This window comes from Fukomys damarensis, unplaced genomic scaffold, assembly GCF_012274545.1.
Source record: "Fukomys damarensis isolate Sample0158 unplaced genomic scaffold, DMR_v1.0_HiC HiC_scaffold_11, whole genome shotgun sequence".
In the NCBI taxonomy this organism is placed as follows: domain Eukaryota; kingdom Metazoa; phylum Chordata; class Mammalia; order Rodentia; family Bathyergidae; genus Fukomys; species Fukomys damarensis.
In genome coordinates, this window is record NW_022900923.1 from 533,384 (window position 1) to 555,357 (window position 21,974).

Below are 21,974 nucleotides of genomic sequence, written 5' to 3' on the forward strand. Positions count from 1 at the left end.
AGCAAGAATCAACAAATGGAACTACATTAAATTACAAAGATTTTCCATATCAAAGGAACAATAAGCAGAGTGAAGAGACAACCTACAGGATGGAAGAAAAATTTTTGTTAGCTACTCTTTTGATAAAGGAATTCTGAATAAAAATATAAAGGATCAAGGACATTTTTTGATAAAGGACTAATGCCAAGAATGTATAAAGAACAACAACAAAAAAATACTTCCCCCTAAATCCCAAATAACTCAATCAAAAATGGGCAAATGAACTGAATATATAGGCTTCTCAAAAGAAGAAGTAAAGTGACCAATATATTTTTTAAATATTCAACATCTTTGGCCATTAGGGAACCATAAATCAAAATTACACTGAGATTCCATCTCACCCCAGCCAAATGACTATCATCAGGAACACAGAAAGCAGCGAATTCTGGCAAAGATGTAGGGGAAAAAAGGAACCCTGGCTACATTGTTTATAAGACTGTAAACTAGTAAAACCACTATGGAAATTAATAGAGACTCCTCAAATAACTAAAATCAGAAATGCTGTTTGACCCATCTATATCTCTCTTTGATATATTCCAAAAAGAATTAAATATATTATGCTGTGGTGATACTTGCATAGCCATTTTATAGCAGCATAATTTACTACAGCCAAGCTCTGGAAACAGCCAAGAAAATGTAATACATATACACAATGAAATATTATTCAGCCATAATGAAAAATGAAATGATGCTATTTGTAGTTAAATGGATGGCACTCGGGACCGTTATGTTAAGCTAATAAGGCAGACTCAGAAAGCTAAATATTGCAATGTTTTCTGTTATATGAGAAACCTAAAATATAAATAATTAAGTAAATAAATAAATAAGATAGAAGAAAAAGAAGGTGGACTCTTGGAGACAGAGAAAAGGATGAAGAGAATTGGGAAGGAAAGCAAGAAGAAGGTAACAGTACTGAAAATGAGCAAGATATTTTATATGTAAGTAGCAATTTTCCAAATGAACACGAGTATAATGTATAAAAACACGTACTAATAAAAATTAAGAAGAAATTTTTTTAAATGTCAAAGTTAAATGTAAGAGCTAATGTTATAAAATCTTAGCTATTACCTATCAGGTATTTATTCTGTGTTTATTCTCATCACCATGACATGAGAGTTATTGTTTTCTCCGTTTTACAGATGAGGAAACCTACCTCTAGTAGGTTAACATCTACCCTAAGTCACACAACAAAGCAGAGACAAAACAGAGATTAGAACCTAGGGGGTCTGACCCACACTCGGAATCATTTGAAGCACAACTTACACACTCCACCATACCAAGAAAAAAATACACAAAAGATATGACACATCTAAAAATGAGCTGCAAAATAGTGCACTAGGATTATGATGCTAGAAAAATGTAAAGGAAATGTCTACAAGAAATCATACAAAAATGATAGGACATTGTATTTAAGTGATACAATTAAGGGTGACTTTTCTTTCAAAAATTTCCATGACATGAATTAACTCTGCCAATATCTCCAGTATCTTTTTAAAGCTGTATTTAACACGTATGCGCACACACGCACACACACACAGTTTTAATAACTGGGACATATTTACATACAAAAATTACTGTCTATCTGAAATTCAAATTCTAGTGAACATCTTGTATTTTATATGGTAACCACATCTATGTAGAATTGTGAGGAAAAAACTGGGAAATTTTCTTAAATTTTATAGACAATATTAAAGTACTAAGTAATAAGTTCATATCATTGCAAAAATAAATGCAAATACTCTGCTACAAGGAGAACTATTGGACACTTCCTCCACAAGTGGCAATACATTATGAAATTATGATCATAAATTCCTCCTAATAGTAAAAAGAGTGATTTACCTGATAAAATTTTCATTCTTCTTTTCCATTGAAAATGGCATGCTTGCAGAACCACTGAGTAACTCCAAAAGTAGTGTGACTGCAGTGTTCATTAGCTGACGGATGAGTTCTTGAAACATGTAGTCAACTAGCATGAGAAACCTGGCAATTATTTCTAAAAAACACCGATATTTAGGCAGCTTGAAATGCATTGTGTCATCTTCAGGCAGCTTTGACTCAAAATATTCTTTACTGTCTTTCTTTTCTGCAACCTACAATTTAAGAAACAACAGAGGAACATGCTGATTGCCAGGGTCAATACAGTATCGCTTTAGCCTGAAGCAAACTTTATCAATAAATTCCACTAAAATTTTACTTCCTGCTTATATTGTATTCAAACATCAGACAAAAAGAGAGCAATTTATGTGTCCTGAAGTTAATGAAGTTTGATAAGTTTTAGAAGTCAAACAAGGAAGGACATACTACCAAGTACTATGTGTTCTTACATACAAGGGCTTTCTGCAACAGCAAATAGGGTAAAAATGTTTGAGAACGATGTTCATTATCTTAGTGAATCTTCTTTATAAAATTTGGTGAATTTTGTTTCATCTAGTTGTATTTCTCCTAAGCAAGGGGTTTTTGATTACTTTATAAGCACCGTGAACTTTTAACTGATCACATTTCCCTTTATATACCAGTTCAAATTAAGTTTCCAGCATTTTTCCATTTTATGTTGTACTTGGAGAAATTCCTGCACATAGTAAGCAGGTGGTACTAGGAAGTTGGTTAGTTAGCCACCTTTGTCCCCCACCGCCCATTTTCAACATTTATTTCCAGGCATGAAGTCTGGAGCAATTGCTTCAGTCTGTACATGGCAACCATGAGAATATAATTCAAGAATTAAGAAGAGTGTACTTTTTATCTCTGAAATTGCTTTATCCCTGATATCCTCAAGTTGCTTCAGTGCCTGAGTAGTTTGCTGTAACTGTTCCTCGCAAAATTCATCTAGGGAATATGTTCGAGCTCTATCGAGCTAATTAAATAATAGCAAATGTTTAGTGCTGGAAAGCAAAATTCATTAACAACAACAACAACAAAAGAAAGAAGATATTTATGCAACCTTTCAAATCATAAAGGAGAGCATGTTTTATAATTTCTGCTTTATGTGCTTTATGCTCTAAGTCTTTATATTTTCTTCAAATTTAAGCTCAACATTCACAGTTAAATCTAAACATTGGCTAAAAATAATTATTTTAAGGTTATCTGAGACAGAAAAATTCAAAAGTTAAGGTGCTTTTTTAAATATCTGTGAATGTATGGAACATGCCAATTCCAGAAATCACTCTTTTGAGCTCCCAATTATTTGTTACAAACATGATATGAAATACAGGACAAAGAGGTTAAAGTTAAATGATAGAAATAAGGCACATTTTAGTCAGCATTTTCCCAGACACCAGCAGGCGACATTTCCACAGCCATAGCACCCATTCTCCACGGCCTGAGCATAAGCAGAATGTTCCGCGTGGGCCGGCGTGCATGCCGTCCTTCTTCCTTGCAGCACTTTCTTATTTTCCTACACTGTGCTCATTTTCTTAGCACAGCACATTTTCATCAATACACATGCAGGCTGCTTTATCCTCAGATGCACTGTAACATCCCATCAACCTGTGCTCAAACTCCAAGCAGAAAGAGTAGAGAGCACTGCTCCAGCCCTGCATTTGGTGTTGCTCTCGGAGCCCTCCCTCTTCTGGGCTCATGGCTCACCCCTAGATCCTCAGCGTGCCTGTGGGAAATGTCTCAGAAATCTTTCTTCCTCTCTGTTCTCAAGGCTAAGGTCCTAGTTGAAGGTCATATTTGTTATGTTTGTGTTTAGTGTTTAATTCTTTAGCCCCAATATCTCTCCACTTAAAACGTTTTTCCATCAAGGAGCGTCACAGTATTTTTCCTCAAATGCCATGCTTAGTCTTGTTTCCTTAGGAGCAGTTCTCAGGATTTTCCTAAGAATCACAGGAGAGACTTGCAAATTGAATAGACGACCAGCACCACTTACTGCCTTCTCCGGGGAAAGGGGTAGAACACACATATCCACATTTTCACCAAGACTCAAAATACTTCCCAGTAAAACCAACTGTTCACTCTTAAAGAAGAGACATTATTCAGTCCGTCTCATGCACGTGCATGAGTGATGGCTCCTCCAGAACTCAGTTCAGACAGTGGCAGGGAAGAGTATGGACTGAAGGCCTTGGTATGGGTCCCAGGCAGAGCCTTTGGGATTCCCATCCTACAACGTGGCTACCTCCTCCTCGGCTCTTCATGGCCAGTCTTCCTGGGAGTCTGCACCTTGTTCATGTAAGCTTTCCAGGACCAGTGCATTCTGCCACCTCTGAGGTAGGAATCTGTTGGCCCTCCAGCTGAGCCTGCCCCCACCCCCTGCCAGTCTTAGAGACTCCTGGTCCTGCCACTGCTGTCCTCACAGCCCCACAGGCGTGCCCAACCCTCGGGGAGGTTCCCATCCTGTTTCCCCTTATTGTTATTTTTGGCTTGCCATTGATGACCCAACCTGCCTTCAGACCAAATTTATTCAATTGCTTATCCACATTTAAATTTCTTACTTAACTTCCTTTTCCCTCCTTACCTCTCTGGCTAGTCAAACCAAGATGACCTATTAGCAGGAAGCTGCCATAACTAACCCCAATAAGGAGAAATCTTGCTGCCTCTGAATTTCTGTAGCATGGCTGCAGTTTTAATAGTGACACTGATAGTAAATATCCTTTGGCTTATATTTTCCTAATTCACTAGCTAAAATAATTTCCAAAGCAAGGAACTACTTCTAGGGTTTCTCACTTCTACATATAAGGAACTATTTTTTCTGATACATTATAAGCAGATTGACAACATCAGTTTTTTTTGGTATTCATTTCCTTCACACAACAGTTTGCATATAATAGAAATTCAACAAATAATTATATATTGGCTGACGAAGTTCATTCTCTGTCTGGATGTCCTGGGCCTGAGGTCTCCAGTACAGCCCTAACATTCCTCCTCCTTCACCGCTGACATTACATCCATTAGCAGCTTTGACACAGACACAGAGACTTTCTACAATTTCCTTTGTCTTCCCACTCATCAAGAAGGGACCAAATTTTAAAAAAAGAACACGTGGAAGAAGCACTGGATGATAATTTCAAGATACCAGAAATGAAAAAAAAAAAAAGAAGGGACACATACATGTCAGCCTCATAAAACAATCTAATATAGATGCCCAACTTATTTACTTCTACATGAAAAGCATATCAAAAGTACTCCATAGGGACAATGTCTCTTGCTTAAATTGAAATATTAATATTCTCAATATAGCTATATAAATATACTTCATCTGTACTGATTAATTCATCCTACTTCATTAGTTCTTTTATTTACCTACTCAGATAATGAAAAATCACTATACATAATGGATTCTAAAAATAAGATGTTAATTTACAAGTGCTGCTCTTAGTAACATATGAGCTGTCAAATTCATAACTTGCCTAAGCCCCTTTCTATCTCTCTTTCTAAGTCTAACTGACCTTATCAATCTTAATTTTCAGTGTCTTCTTCACACATTGGATCAGTGAAGTAAAATCTGCTGGAATCTGCTATAACTATACGCTAAACACTTAAGATTTATTCTTTCAGAAAGGTTATTGCATACAAATTTAACTAAGTCATTCAGTGAAGATGCTCACTGTTTCTAGAATATTCCAAAAGGTAAATTAATAAATTCAACAAAAATCTCTGAGTTTCTACTTATAAGTCTTGACATGCTACACTGAGGAAATAGCGGGTAACTACTAATAATACACTACAGATAATTATTTACAACTAATATTGCATATTTGAGACATGTTGAAAATAATCTTACAGAATTAGATCAAATAGAAATTATTTTTTAAGGAATGTTGTAAACTATTAAAATCGACTTCCAAAATAGCATTCTGAGCAGCAATTTCAAAGCATCAGCTGTTTATAGTGAGCATTCCCACGTGGAGCCAGAGGTCTATATTCTTTTATTTCAACAGGTTTCTACATACGAGCATTAGTTAGTAGAATGTAACCCCGCCTACCTTCACAAGACATATAGCAGATGGATTATTCACATGTTCATTATCACTGTTGATATTAATGGCATCTTCACAGAGTCCTCTTATATAAAGCAAACAGGATTGAAGTAACTCATCAGCCCAAAAGAGATGACTATGTAAAAATGACCTGAAAGTTAAACATTTCCACATGCGTGTATCACATTAAAAAAAGAACTCAGGGGGCTGGGGATTTAGCTCAGCAGTTCGATGGCCTATCTTGCAAGCACAAGAACCTGAGTTCAATTCCCAGTACCACACACACACACACAAAAAAAAAAAAAAAAAAAAAAAAACCAAGAAAAAGAATTCAGAGGTAACTAGCATAGTTTAGGTCATATGCCTGTAATTAAAATGTATTGCATTAGTCACGGTTTAAATGATAATGGTGGTTAGTTATATTTAGTTGATAATGTTGTAGGCATGGTTAGGGACATTGGCTGTGTTGAATGTGGATAGGCAAGTGATGTTTTTGTTACAACATTGAGTCCCAATTCGAAATACCAAGGAAGGAAGCAATGTGCAAAAGCAATTCACTGGAACCAAGAGAGCCTTTCAACAAATGGTGCAGGATCAATTAAACATCCTTAGGCCAAAAAGTGAGGCTTCCCCTAATTCTCACACTTCATACCAAAAGGAATTCAAAGTGAAACATGCAAAGCATTGAAGTAGAAAGGTTTAGAATAAAACAGCAGAAAATATTTGGAATTCAGGGTTGAATTCCAAAACAGTATGGGTAACCAAAGAGTCCTTAGACTTCAAACAAAAAGCATGATTCCGTAAGAAGAAAAACTGCTAAACTGTACTTCATTAAACTTCAAAACTTTCACTCTGCAAAAGACCATGTCAAGGGAATGAGAAGGCAAGGTACACGTGATTCGCATGATGTATGGCCAGCAGCAACCCTCTTTTCTTTCTACTCCCTGCCCCACTTCATCCCTACCCCTTTCCACCAGCCAGTTCTGCAACAAAACAGGGATGGGTGCCAAATTAAAGCCTGCCTGGGCCAGTGAAGCTTTGAGGCCAATGAGTTTACAGTTTCAAAGAGCAAGTTAACTGCTGGCCTATTGCCTGGCATGTAATAGATGCCAAAGAAAAATTCTTGCATTAAAAACAAAATCAAAAGAGACAAGTCAAAGACCAAGAAATAATATTAATAAACAACATATGACACATAACTAGAATACTAAAATATCTCTCAAAACTCAATAGCAATAAAGAGAGAGGGGCCAATGTGGTAAATTAGAAGCAGGCAGTAGTTTCCAGCCTTTCCAGGACTTGGAATCAAGACAGCAAGAGATTAACTGCTCAGCAAGATGGGTAAGGGAAGGAATGCACTAAAATCCAAATTGCAAAGACAGAGATTTGGAAAGAACCAGAGACTCAGAGGCTAGAAGCTATGTTTCACATTTGTTCTGTGCCCATGCCAGCAGCAATGTAGCAATATAGAAGTGGAGAGAGGTAATATACAGAGGGACAGAGTGAACAAAAATGGACACAAAACAGATCTAGAGCAAAATAAGCAGTATGAATTCAGCTGATCTGGGAGCTACACACTGGGTGGGTACTTGAGAATTGTTTGGCATTTCTCAACACTTAAGCAGGAAGCAGTGGCATCTGAAGGTTATGCCTGAGATGGATGTTTAGGAAAATATAGCCCCTGCATTATCCTTTTCCCTCAAGTCATAACAGAGATGCTGTTCTAGCTTGCATGTCCCAATGTAACATCACCGAAACAAGAGCACATGAGATTTGAGTCAGATTTATGAGAGGAGAGGATCTTCTTGGCCATTTGGGATTGGCAACTTCAGCAGCTAGAAGAAGTGGGTCTGGAGTGGCAGCAGACTGGGTGACTGTGTAGAGGAACAAAGCCATGGAGAGACCTCACCATGGGCAGTGGATCATGCAGGGAACTTGCTGTGGCCCCCACTCATTTCCTTTTTTACTTTATCTTTCACCTTTCTTCTGCTTTCTCACCTTTCACTTTTGGATATTCTAACTTTTCTTTTGCTTTTCTCCTCCCATTTTCTCTTCTCCTAATTAGTTGTATTCAAATCATCTTTTAAAACCTTTTAGTTTTAAAACTATATTATTTTTGCTGCTACCATGCTTGAAGTGGTTGTTAGGACAGCGGATGTCATGGTTGGTACTTGGTTTTAACCCAACTGGGTTACCAATCTGGTTCACTGCTATTCACTGTTGTTACTGTCAATTATTACCAACTTTCTACAGGGTACTGGAGATCAAGCATGACCCTCTGAGCACTTTGGATAAACACTATGAAAATGAGCTACAATCTTAGTGCCGATAAGAAGCAATGAACCTTACTCCACACATAGCCCAAGCATGTTCAATCTTTTGTGAACATTTTAATTCAAAGAATAGTAGAGATGAAAATGCCCAGCCAACAACCAGCCCAGAGGTAACCATGGCTAGGAGATCTAAAGATCTGCTCCTGGAAATTTACCCCTACAGCCAAAGCGGGGAAAATAACAAAGACCATGGACAATGTACCTACAAGGGGCCTCGTAGATCACTCTCACTTCAAGAACATACACTGTTGACAAGATAAAAGGAGTTATCACAGGTGTACAAACTCTGCAGTTCACAATACAATTTCCTGAGCCAATAGAAGGACTCCATTTTTGTGAAACTTACAAAGAAAGTGGGATCCTCCGATGACACTGAACATACTATGTCAGTGTAACCTAATCACCACCAAAGTAGTAACTGGAAAACTATACTACGAAGCCCACTTGGAAATACAATCAACACTTCACAATCTGATATCCTAAACACGTCATCAAGGCAACACTGTCCTTAAAAAGACCTTTGTATAAAAGCAGAAGAGATAGGGCCGGGGATTTAGCTCAGCGGTTCGGTGGCCTGCCTTGCAAGCACAAGGACCCAAGTTCAATCCCTGATACCAAAACAAAACAAAACAAAAAGCAGAAGAGATAGACAACGCAGCAGATGCATACATCTCAATATAGAAACACAAGAAACATGAGAAAGCAAGGCAGCGTGACTTCTCCAAAAGTAAATACTTCAAAGGTAACTGACTCTAATTATACCAAAGCAGGTGAAATACCAGAATTCAAAAGAAGTGACTGTGAATGGTACTGCTTTCAGAATTTCCTTCTCACCCTTTTCATCGTTGGTATGCACAAATGCTAATGACTTCTGGTTGATCTTGTGTCTTGCTACTCTGCTGAAACTGTTTATTAATTCTAAGAGTTTTTGATGGTGTTCTTGGGCCTTCTATGTAGAGGATCATGTCATCTGCAAATAATGATAATTTGAGTTCTTCCTTTCCTGTATGTGTCTCTTTTCTTTCTTTCTGTTGCCTAATTGTTCTGGATATTTCAATGACTAAATAAAGTATCTAGGAACTATTCTACACAAAAAAGTGAAGGACCACTGTGAAGAAAACTACAATACTCTGAAAAATGAGATTGAAGAGAACTTCAGAAAATGGAAAAATGCCCCTTGCTGATGAATAGGCAGAACCAATATTGTCATAATGGCCATACGTCCAAAAGTTTTATGCAGATTCAATGCAGTCCCAATCAAAATATCAATAGTATACTTTACAGATCTAGAGAAAACAATCTTAAAATTCATAACCAGATGAGACCCCAAATAACAAAAGTAACTTTAGGCAATAAGAGCAAACCAGGTGGCACAGCAATACCAGACTTCAAGCTTTCCAAAGCAATAGTGATGAAAATGACATAGAACTAAAACAGACACATGGCTCAACAGAACAGAAGAGAGGACACAGAAATCTCCCCAGACACAATGAACTATTTGATCTGTGACAAAGGGTCAAGAAGCATATGTTGGAGGAAAGATAGTCTATTCAACAACTGATGTTGGGAAAACTAGTTATGTGTTTGTAGAAGAATGAAACTGGATCCTATCTCTCACCATGTGCTAAATTAAAACCAAACAGATCAAAGATCTAAACATTAAAACAGAGAAACATTAAACCTTCCGGAAAATAAAATAGGTAAAAACACTTGAAGACATAGATGTAAGAAGGAATTTTCTAAACAGAACCTCAATCACACAAGAAATAGTAGCAAGAATCAACAAATGGGATTATATCAGACTAAAAAGCTTCTGTACTGCAAAAGAATTGAGTCAAGAGAAAACTCACAGAATGGGGAAAACTTTTGTGCCAGCTACTCCTTAGAGGATTAATATCTACAATATACAAAGAACTCAAAATATTAAACCTAGAATTAAAAGACACAGGCAAGAAATGGGATAGAGAAATGAATAGACACTTCACAGAGAAAAAAATACAAGTCATTAACAAACATATGAAAAAATGTTCAACATCTCTGGCCACTAGAAAAATGCAAATTAAAACAATGCTAAAATTCCATTTTACCCAAAAAGAATGTCAATCATTAGGAAATCAAACAACAAATTGGCTATGGTGAAAAAAGGAGCTCTTCTGTATTGTTGATGGGAATACAAACTAGTACAACCATCATGGAAATTGATATGGAGATTTCTAAAAGAATTGAAATTAGAAATTCCACATGACCCAGCTATTCCTCTGCTAGGTATAGAAAGAAAATGTTCAAATAGGAGGGGGGAAAGGGAGTGGGTAGGGGGAAGGGAAGGATGGGAATTCCGATTAAAAAAATAAAAAAAAACAGAAGGAAAATAATAAATATTGTATCTGTATTCCTAAATCAGTGGTTTCCTTCTAAGACCTGCAATCTTGGAATCCAGGAAACCATGGTCCTTTCCACCCAGCCTTGAAGTCTTCAGGTCTGTGGGGTGAAGCCCCTGCTCCACAGGCCCCTCCACAAGAAACCCCAGACCATGACAACTGTCCAAGCTGAAATGCATCCAGTGTGGGGCACTGTGGTGAGTGGAACCAAACTGCCGGGCTGGCTAGGAGCTCTCCTCGCACTGCCATCAGGGTGGATGCTCTCTTGTACGTATTTAAGATGTATTTTGTTTCTGAATATTTTGGAAACACATCGCATATCAAGACTTACCTGCTCTTCTCTGTCTTAATTCTTTTAACATTCAATTTCCAGGTCACAAAGGCTTTATTAATTCTGAAAAGAAAAAACACTTCTTATATTTATGTAGGAAAAAATATAGTCAAAGCTTAGTAATATTTTTTTAAAATTCCCCAAAACAATGTTTCATTCACTCTGTTACCCAAACATTAAACCTCAAATATTTCCTCCTAATCTGTCAACAAAGTACAAATCAAAAGGTAAGAGGAAGCCATTAAAATTATTGTTGATACAAGATTCTCTTAGCTTCAACATCCCAATAAATATTCAATTACAGAAATATGTCAATTCCTTTGTATATTATTTGGCTTGCTACTTTGAAAAGTGCCTCATATCAAGAAGAATTCAAACTCAATTTTCAGTGATAATGAAGATGTATATTTTAATTAAATCTCTGAGTAGTGGTAAGTAAAAAATTAAGATGACATATATCATTTTGATGTTACAGTTATGAAAAAGTAGGTGCATGTGTAATTTTTTAAAACCCCAAAAATCTGAAGACCTGAAAAGTTTCCCTTTCGCACAGGGAACAGATGTCCCAAGCCCCCAGTGACCCCAGGCTGTGCCCTCTGTGGGCCATGCCTGCATGGAGCCCAGCCTGATCCACACTTGGCCAGCCCTGGTGTTGCTGTGGCCAGGACCCCAGAAGACCAGGGTAGTCCAGGGACACAAAGAGAGGGGATAGTCAGGTTGACACCCTGTGTCCTCACAAGTCCTCTCAGGGCTGCTGGTCTAACTTGTTACCATCTCATGTTTGTCTTATTATTCTATTTAAAATGTATTTTATAATAGTACAGATCAAAAACTACACAATCTGTTAAAATAAATTCTAACAATCAAATTTACAAGTTTAAGATTAAACTTCAATTTAAATTTTTCTCAACGTGAAGAGAGAAAAGGGCTGTGCTTAGCATGTCCACCAGCCCACCTCAACAAGTAATAGCAAGCAAAGAAAGGGAGGAAAGTGGGGAGGGAGTAAACGAATCTTTCTGACCATGGACTTATGAAGACAAATGTCATGTAAAATGACAGTGCTTGTCCCAGTTCTGACTAGGTTTCAAAAGTTTAATACATGAAAACTCCAAAGCAGAACAGACCCTAAGGGTTTATTACAAAGCCAGGAAAACACTGCGAAGCCCAGCTGCGACGGCTTTAAATAAGCAGACACAGAAATTACTACTTGGGACAGTACCTGAGGCGGATCGCCCAGGACTGACAGCCTCTCTGGCCTCACAACCACAACCTGACACAGGGCTTGGTCAGTAACATCTCCCAGCGGTCGTTCAGCCACAGCCACCGCAGCGACACGGGTCTAGACACGGAGCAGCCAGTTCAGCTCCCACCAGCTCTCCACACTCCACTGCCGTTCTGGAATACACACAGACTCATCCTGCCTTCTGTTCAGGTCTCTGCCCTCACGCCTCATCTACTGCCCGTGTGAGAACCAACACATACTGCATCCGTTCTGTTCACAGTTCATTATCTTTCTGGACCTTGCACTGTCTGAGATTATCTTGTGCATTCAGTTACTTTTTATCAACCGCCTTTGAATGCAAGTGCTACAGGGACATTGCCAGTGTTTGTAAGAGTGAAACAGAATAGGTACATGATGAATCCTGTTCAAGAAATGCCTAACTTGTCTGTCACAAAATCCCATGTACTTCCCTTATCAAAGAGCTCCTTGGGTCCTATTTTACATATTTATCATATTAAATGAAGCAATTTAAAATATTTATCTGGGGCTGGGAGTGTAGCTCAGGGGTAGAAGTGCTTGCCCTGGGTTTGGTCCCCAGCATTGCACACACTGTACACATATAATTTATCTCTTCTCCTAGTCCCCAGCAGTTAGCAGCAGCTCAGAAGAAAAGGCAGACTCTGGTGAAGAAACAAGTATAAAAGTAGATACCGTACAAAGGCCACAAGACTCACAGACTGGTTCTACTCTGTGGAGAATGAGAAGCTCAGGAATCCTGTTGTACTGTGATGTAACACAAAGTACTTTAGACTGTGGGGAGAGGTTTCAGTGAGGAGCTTGACAAATAAGAGGAAACAAGGGCATGGGTTTTGTTGCACTTACTTGGCCCCTTGACAATTTTTTTAGTTTGTTAGTTAGTTTGTTTGTTTTTTGAGAAGGGTCTCACTATGTAGTAGAGACTGATCTGGAACTCACTATGTAGCCCAGGTTGGTCTCGAACTCACAGCGATCCTGCCTCAGCCTCCCGAGTGCAGGAATTACTGGCGTGCGCCACCACACCCAGCTCCCTTGACAAATTTTTGTTCTCAGTTATTTTTCACACTGTGAGGCTACCAGAAATTGAGGTCGCTACAAGGATTTTAAATGGGCCACACGTGTAATTAAAATTCAATTACAGAAGCATAATATACTCTTTAAATTACTCTTTTTCAATTAAAACAAATGTTTTTCTTCCACATTTCCAATCCCTTTTCAAACAGAAACAAAACACACCTTACCTGAGAGTCCAGACTGCTATGCACAGCTGTTACTTTGCTCTGAGCTTTTCTTCAAATGCTGTGCCCACAGTGGGCCTGGTCCATGGAACGTGCCTATTCCCATTTCATCTTCACGCCTCTCTAGGGTAACCACTACATCTCCATTTCAAGGCTGAATGAAGACTCTAAAGCTCAAAAAGGGTCTGAACTTGTCCAAGATGATGCAGTGAGTGCCCAGAGATTCAAAACCATGTGAATCTGACTCTACTGTGCATGTGCTTTACATCATTCTGCCTTTGAGCAAAGACCCAGATACCATTTATCCTCAGGGTAACAGTCTGGAACAGTGACCACTGAACCACAGCCTGAGCCAGGTGTCCATTTTTGTAAATAAAGTTTTATTGGAACACACCCTACCCATTTCTTACACAGTGTTGTTACTCACTGATCTACAGAGATGAGGAGTTGCAAGAGAAATCATATGGCTACAAAGTCTAAAATACTTATCTGAGCCTTTGTAGAACAAAGTTGGCTGACCCTTGGTTTGGAGGCATGGTTCTTCATTGTGTATCAAGAATATCTAAAAGCTTAGTAAAGTACAGATTGCTGGGCCTCACCTCCAGTCCACACTCTCTGAATCAGTGTGAGGTGTGCAAGTGGAGACTGTATGCCTGGCACATTCCTTTGCTTTCTATGACTCTCTCTATCTCTCTCTCTCTCCATCTCTCTCTCTCTTTCACACACACCAATGATGTGCAGGAACGAAAGAATAGGTTCTAATTTGAGGAAGATGGTACTACATGATTTATCATCAAGCTATTCCTTCTGAAGCATCAAAGACCCTCACTCACACAGGCTTCTATTTTTTAAAGAAATATTTCAAAATGATAACAGCTCAAGTAGCCCGAATCAAATGTTGACAGGGATGAGGGTTTTAACTGTAGGGGAAGCTAAGGCCTGGGACTTTAAAAAGACAACAGGATTGGTAGTCAGGAGATCACAATGGGAAGATATGAGCTTCTGTGGAAATCTCAGGTTAGGTTGTTGTGAAGCTGTCCTCTGTCAACCTCTCTCCCAACAGTGTCACACACCTCCTCTCTGGAACCTCATCATTCCTGAAGGACACCACTGGCCCGCAGTCCCTCCCAAGGCAGTTTGTGTCCTATGCTCCCATACCTCCAGGCTGGGAAGTGAGCTGTTTCTGCCCATTCCAATTCATCACTTCCAACTCATTACAACATGTGCTCTTTAAAAATAACATACAATCCTCCTCCTTTGAGGCTTGTGACTTTTTGTTCCATTCCTCCCTGATATACACCAACAGTCTGGGCACTCAGTCAGTCTGGGGCTCCAGCTCCACCTTAAACTCCTCATTCGGACAACTTCCATGTTCCTGAGTCCCCACTTCTCAGGGGTCCACGCTCTACTCCACCTCCACCAACCACAGCCAAGCAACCACATGCCACACCTACCACATGGGTCTTCCTGTTTCATTTCAGATTACTGTGAGGAAAGAATGACTTGGCAACACGGTCACTCTGGGTGTGGCTGCTGTCGTTACCATCATCACGCCCCATCCTTCCTCCTGCCAAGGCCAAACAAACCCAGCCACCGACATCTGCACTCACCATGTCCCCGTCCTCCTGAATTATAAAGGGGGCTGTTTTCCTCTCATCCAAGACCAACATTCTACATCTTTTGTTGAGATCCTGTCTCTCTATTCCCATATTATTATATTTTCTTTTGTATGACTGTACAACTCCCACCTTGTGTAAAATCCATTCTTTGACCACAACTCTCTCCAGTTATATTATCCATGTGACCTTTCCTCATGGATAAACTTCTCAAAAAGTTGCATATGGTCACTATCTTTCTTTTTTCTTATTTCTTAATCTAGTATCCATTTTAAATCTACTTCACTCTTGGAACTCCAACAAACTATCACTCAAGGGACCATATTCTTGAAGTCAATGAATTCAATGGACATTTTGCAATCCTGATTTTACTTGCTATATCAGAGTTATCTGGTACGTCATATAACTCCTTTCCATATAATACTTTCCTTTGACTTCTGTGACAGCACACACCCAACCCTTCCTCATCACCCCATTCTGCATGATCCTGGCCATGTCCTCTGCAGCTGTCCTTCTCTTGGGTCATGATGACTATAGTTCCTCAGCCCTCTTTTCATCTTGTGTCACACAGTCTCCCTGAGTAATCTGGCTGTGGCCATCGCTCAAACTCCCCATCATTACTCCCAACCTTCAGAGAGAAGCAGAGGTCCCCAAGACAGGCAGGGCAGAGGGCAGGATTACCAAGTAGTGAGGGGAGAAGAAAGCTGGATTAAAAGGAAAGCTGTGATTTTTTTTTTTAATCAACAAAAAACTGGAAACAGTGGGATCTGGGGGAGGGACAGAGAAGATGTCACAGAAGGAGGTGCCAGGGGAGTGAGTGGGTGAGGCCAGGGGGCCACAGCAGCCAGGAACCCGGGGCCACACTGACTCTTTACCAAAATGGACTTTCCTGGAAGAGCAAGGTGAAGGCCGATGGGCAAGAGGTCAGATGCCCTTCGCGGTGTCAGTGGCAGCCTGCTGTTCCCTCCAATCTGAAGACACTGCCGCTAACCGCTATGACAAGTGAAATTAGTTAAGTGCCAAACCTTGTATTTTAGAAGTAGACTCCAGTATTTTAATCTATTCCTCCTGCTTCCTTTAGGGCTATGAAAAGTTTTTTCCATTTCTATAAAAGAAAATGTGAGTCAACATGCCTGGATAGTAATCTTGATAAATTTCTTCTGTTTTCTCTGACTTCTGGGATACACAGCGCTTCTGGAATGTTTTACATTTTGAGGTTTGCTCTGCTGCTACCTCAGCTGATTGATTCTTGCATGGTGTGACATCTTCGTGTTTTTGCTCTTCGTAGTCTAAAAATCTAAGATGACAAAGAAAACAATTCTTAAAAAAAAGAGTAAAAATTCCCAACAGTAAAATAGAGAACTATTAGCATAGTATCTAAATTTTCACATTTATAATTGAAACTTTGGGGTTTAATAAATGCTTTGATCAGCACTCTCTATAATTTAAGATTATTTACACTGTTACAAAATCTATTCTTTTAAGCAACATTAGCATAAGAAAACAAATATTGTCACTGAAAATTTAAAGCTTGATTTCAGTTTTGACAATAAACACCCAGTTAAGCTAGTGGCAGAGAAAAGTGTTGTTTTCCAAAATTTAATAGTCGTATACTGTTCTCCTTAAAAAAACAAAACAAAACAAACAAAACATGAACCATATCAGGATTAAAATCAAAATATCTTCACAGCACATTAGCCAGCTGCCTACCTTATCATGTTCAGAAAAATTTAAGAACAGAATCCGTAATCACTGCCTACAACTGACTTATTTGGTAAAAAACTATTTTTGTAAGACTGGAGATTCAGGTTTCCGCAAAGCCTTAAATGTACATCTCAGGGGAAAATGTATCTGCTGTTATAGAAAAAGTAAATACTTAATCATATGAATAAGGAGGCAAAACTTCTTTGAATCAATTTATAGATAGCTCATAAAGTATTCTTTTTGGGGTGTGTGTTTGTTTATTTGTTTTTGTGTCAGGGATCAAACTCCGGACCCTGCACATGAGAGGCAGGCAGCAGAACTACTGAGCTAAGTCCCCAGCCCTGCATAGTCTTTTCTTGTGCTGAATTGTCACTTATTCATTTTGGGTAGGAATACTTTGCCTTTCATATCTTCAGTTTGGACTTTTAATTATTTATTTATTTGGTACCAAGAATTTAACCTAGGACCTTCATACTGAGCTACATCCTCGGCCCTCCCTGCAACTTGTTTTTTCTTTAATTTTGAGACAGTCTCACTAAGTTGCTAAATTGCCCAGGCTGGACTTAAATTTGCAATCCTCCTCCCTCAGCCTTCCAGAGTGCTGGGATTACAGGCCCACACCACCATACCTGGCTTTTTAAATGACTTAGTAAAGAGAAATTCTTTAATATAATTTTTTGTCTTTAAGGTTTGTGTCATTTATGTTTTCTTTTAAGACAGCTTTCCTTACTTCAAGACTCTGCTATGTTTTCCTAATAGTTTTAAACTTTTGCCCTTCACAGTTTTTTTAATTTACACATAAGTCCTTAAATCCTTGGTTTTGAGGTACAGTGTAATTTCTCCCTCAACCCCAATATGAATATATAGGTGTCTGAGAAGTAGTATGAAGCACCCCAGATTCTCTCTCATCACCTGCAATACCAAGACTGATGCACTCAAAATTAGCTTGGCATGGTGGCACACGCCTGTTATTCTAGCCCTTGGGAGGCTGAGGCTGGAGGATCACCAAAAGCTCCAGGCCAGACTGGGCTCATAATGAAAGCCTATCTCAAAACAAAATGCACACTGTTGTCTGTCCCTGGGCAGGGTCTTCATTTTTATTTGTTTCTGTATTGCACTGCCTTAATTACTGTAGCTTTATAATAAGTTTCAGTAGCTATAGATCAAGGTGATCATACTTTCCTTTTCTCCAGGAGCACTTCATAAATTCATAGCTTTGTTTTTCTATATAAACTTCATTGAGTTTTCTATTATCAGATTTTATAACTTTCTAGAGTAGACCTCATGTGTGGGAGGGGCGGGTGGTGACTCACAGACCCAACGCAGCCATTTCAGGCTTAATAGCAGCTCACTTTGGACTGAGGTGCGGCCCACTGGTAGAATGCTTGTCTGGAAATCTGGGGTCCTGGGGTCCATTCCAGTAAAAAAACAAAAAAACAAAAAAAACAAAAACAAAAACAAAGACCTCAAGTTCATCTCACCTGTTTCTTATGTAATCCATTTTGGCTACATTTTTTAAAAATTCTAGTACAGTGGTACCTTGGTTCACAAACTTAATTCATTCCATGATTCTGGGGAAAATGGCCATGTTTGCATTCATGCGAAAAAGATGGCGCCAGTCATGTTTACACAAGTTATTCAGAAAACTGTTTTCCAGTTTTGTTATAAATTCTATTAGTTTTCGGTTAACATCTTGTTACTGGTTTTTAATGTAACTAAAGAGTATATGATCTATATCAGTTTTTTAAACTTTGTTGTTTTATAGTCTTCACGGTCTAGTTTTATAAATATTCCATATACCCTAACAGAGAAGCTATATCCTGGAGCTGTTGGGTACAATGTCCTCTCTCTCTCTAAGTATTTATCTGTCTGCTTTAAAACAAACAGTAATTTAATGTTCAAATTTTCCACATTCTTACTATTTTTGTGCTTGGCCGTTCACTCAATGTGAGCAATTTATTAAAATTTCTCACTATCATGGTAGATTTCTGGGCTTCTCCTTTAGTCACCACGTGTCTCGAATACATAGGCCTATACAAGTTTAGAACTGCTATCCCCTATTGACTTGAACAATACTATAATCATGTCTGTTATATATTTTTCATCTTTTTACTTTTCCTCTATTGCAACCCTTATGTTTTCAGGATGTTTCCATAACATGCATCATAAACCAAAGATAGTAGGGAGCAAACCCAGGACTGACTGGAGTCCTAGGATTCGGGACTGCAGCCAGCAGGTGTGTCTGACACCACCCTGGATTGAGGACAGTGGGAAGCATGCACAGCTGGAACTCAGAGTCTCCTCTCTCTTGCTCAGGCAACACAGATGGCTCCTCCAGCCACCCCCAGATGTTTCCCTTGATCCCTTTTATTTTTCCCATCACATGGGCTCATCAGGCCCTTGGCTGCCAAAACATATTGAGGGTGACTTTCTAATCCCCAACCAGCTGGTGACAAGGTGAAGACACAGAATGTGACTCAGGCTCAGATGTGACATGAGCCATGGCTGTGACCCCTCCTCAGCCAGCACATTCCAGCACAGTGCATGACCCTGTCCTTCAAGAAATCCTCAGTGCTTCTTAATTCTCACCATACAGTCTTGGGGCAGGAGGTAAGATGTGGAGGGGCATGTGACTGCTCACGCTGTCCTTACACACTTCACCCGTGGGCTCCTTTGCTGCCTGCACCTGGCCCCAGGGCTCCACCTCTGGCGCTAGGGCTGTGAGTACTGTTCTCTCCCTTGCAGGTGATGAGGCATGGCTGACCCCAGGGAACTTGGAAACAGAAAACATACAGCCTCCCAAGCCCACTGGCCATGTACCCTCCCTCTCATTGTTGGTTTGTGCCAAGCTGTTCTTGGGAAAGAGGCACAGCCTAGGTCAGGAGGACCCTGAGGAGACCCAGGCTCCAAGTCTGCAGGGTCGTCACCCACCCCTGATTACCTGGTTGAAATTTAACTTAGCATCTTATTGCATTCTATCTTATATTTACCTTGGTGTTGTACTGCTTTCTTCCTTGTCCATCTCTTTATTTTTTGTCAAATTGATGGGTATAAATGTCCCCGTCTTTTATTAATAACAAAACTATGACAAAACTGGATATATAAAGTACATTATTATAAACTGGATATAAAAAGTATAGCTATTATTTTCTTACCATGAAAAACTGTAACTTCTCAGAAACAGAGGGGATTACCAGCAACCAGATTCCCAAACCCAAGCGACCACCCACGACCATTCCCCTCCTTACATCTCACCTGCCCTCCTCTCCGACAGGGTCTGCAAGTTCCCTTCCCACTATACTATACACTAATGGGCAGGTTTCCCCAAGGAAAGCGCTTAGAGAATCCACAGAACTGACAGATCCAGCTGCTGAACCAACTTCACCATCCACAGGACACCACAGACAGGGAGTGGGTGTGCCCTGGGCCAGGGAACAGCATGACGTTGTGCCTGTGACCCTAGCTTTCTGGGAGGCTGAAGCAGGAGGATCTCAAGTTAGTACTGGCCCAGCCTAGGCAATTTAGTGACCTGGTGAAGCTCTATATCAAGATAACATGTAAATAAACAGCAGTGATGCTGCACAGTGCAAAGGCCCTGCGTTCAAGCGCGAGTGAGAGAAGATGAATAATATGAATGTCTCTGGCCTCCAAGGGCACTCTAACGAGACACAGAGGTGGTAGAGAAGGCGCAGGGCACAGAAGCCCGGTGAGTAGAGAAGGGAGGTCAGAAATTTAAACTACAGCCAACCAGCCTTACCCAGCCAGCAGCACTTAACCGTCCGCCGACCACAGAGCTCTAGAAAAGGCCGGGGAGAGGACCGCGTGCAGAGGGGCGGGGCATTGGGCGGGGCGAAGGGGGCGCGTGCGCAGAGAAGCCGAAGTCCCGTGCTTTTTCTGACGAGGGTGGAGGAGCACAGATTTTCTTTTTTCTTTTCTTAGGATACAGTACAGTTACATTCAATGACAGGTCTTGGTTCTCATTTTTTCTCCTTACCCCTGCCCTCCCTTCACCCTTAGGTGCTCGAGTAAGGAAGCCGAGGTTCTGCAGCTTCGTTGGTGACACTGAGTCCCTGGTGACCATGACAGGCAGGTTTTGAGAAGTAGCGGCCTGGATCTGACGGCGCCACCCTCGCCCTGAACCGCATTCTGCTCTCTCCTCGGTCCGCAAACACTCAAGGACATAAGGGCCGCCTCGATTCCACTGTGGATTGAACAGCATAAAAACGATTCGTTCTCGGCGTTAAACAGGAGGAAAATACCCGTGAACCTCACACACCTCCCAGCAACATTTAAACACCTGTAACACATTCCTCGGGGGGGAAAAAGATACCTTAAGAATTTCATACAAATCCAGATTTTCATTTAAGTAGGATGATAACAGAAGCCTTCAACACACAAGTTTTGGGAAAGCTGTCACCCTTGAACCCGTCTTGTAAAGCATGCATAGTGAGACATCCACGCATATGGAGCTGGAGCAGCAGCTCAGAAGGAGAGGTGAGAAGAGGCGCGTCCTGCTCCTGCACAGGACCTTGAGGCGGGGGACAAGCACCACCTTGCTTCCGGTCTTCTTTAGATGGTGGGAGACCTCGAGCACGCCCGGAAATGGTAAGGCTAAAGAGCTCCGAAGGGAGCAAGGGAGACGGAGGGATGTGTGAAGCCTAAGCGCTTCGATTTCCACGTCTCTCAGACACATGTCGGGAGTCATAGTCAAAGGCGGGTAAATAAAAAAACAGAAGTTTAAACTCCTTAGTCCAGAGCAGGGCATCGCTCAGTGGTGGAGCATTTTCCCAGCATGTATGAGGCCTGGGTTGCATATCCCAGCACCCATATAAAGGCTGCCACAAATATATCAAGTATTAAAATATAAACGATGACAATTTAAAAGTAGGAAGCGTCCTGTTTCTTCATTTTACAAAGAGGTATCAGAAGCTGTATCTAAATGCATAAATCACAGCAAAGTGCTGAACTGTGTTGTTACAAGTCATGTGGAATTGAAATAGTATGTGAAGCAAAACGCTTGGGGCAAACGCATTTAAACATTGGAAAAAGCTGAAGATGAAAGATCAGTGAGACTGACTTGAATAGGTTGACTATAATTCACATCCTGGGTATCTGTTAAACTTGACGTCAACCCAGCTGGATTGTTTTTTGAAAGGTGGCAG

General features: G+C 40.1%; 1 protein-coding gene across 1 annotated transcript in view; it reads right to left on the reverse strand.

The window, feature by feature from the left end:
• LOC104875218 (dynein heavy chain 14, axonemal-like) overlaps positions 1-21,505 on the reverse strand; it is a 55,745-nt gene extending 34,240 nt beyond the window's left edge. Inside the window, 6 exon segments of the mRNA XM_019210408.1 lie at positions 1,879-2,129; positions 5,961-6,105; positions 10,997-11,059; positions 16,242-16,306; positions 20,807-21,013; positions 21,341-21,505. Coding sequence (XP_019065953.1) covers positions 1,879-2,129; positions 5,961-6,105; positions 10,997-11,059; positions 16,242-16,306; positions 20,807-21,013; positions 21,341-21,505 — 896 coding nt within the window.
• Between the last annotated feature and the right edge of the window lie 469 nt (positions 21,506-21,974).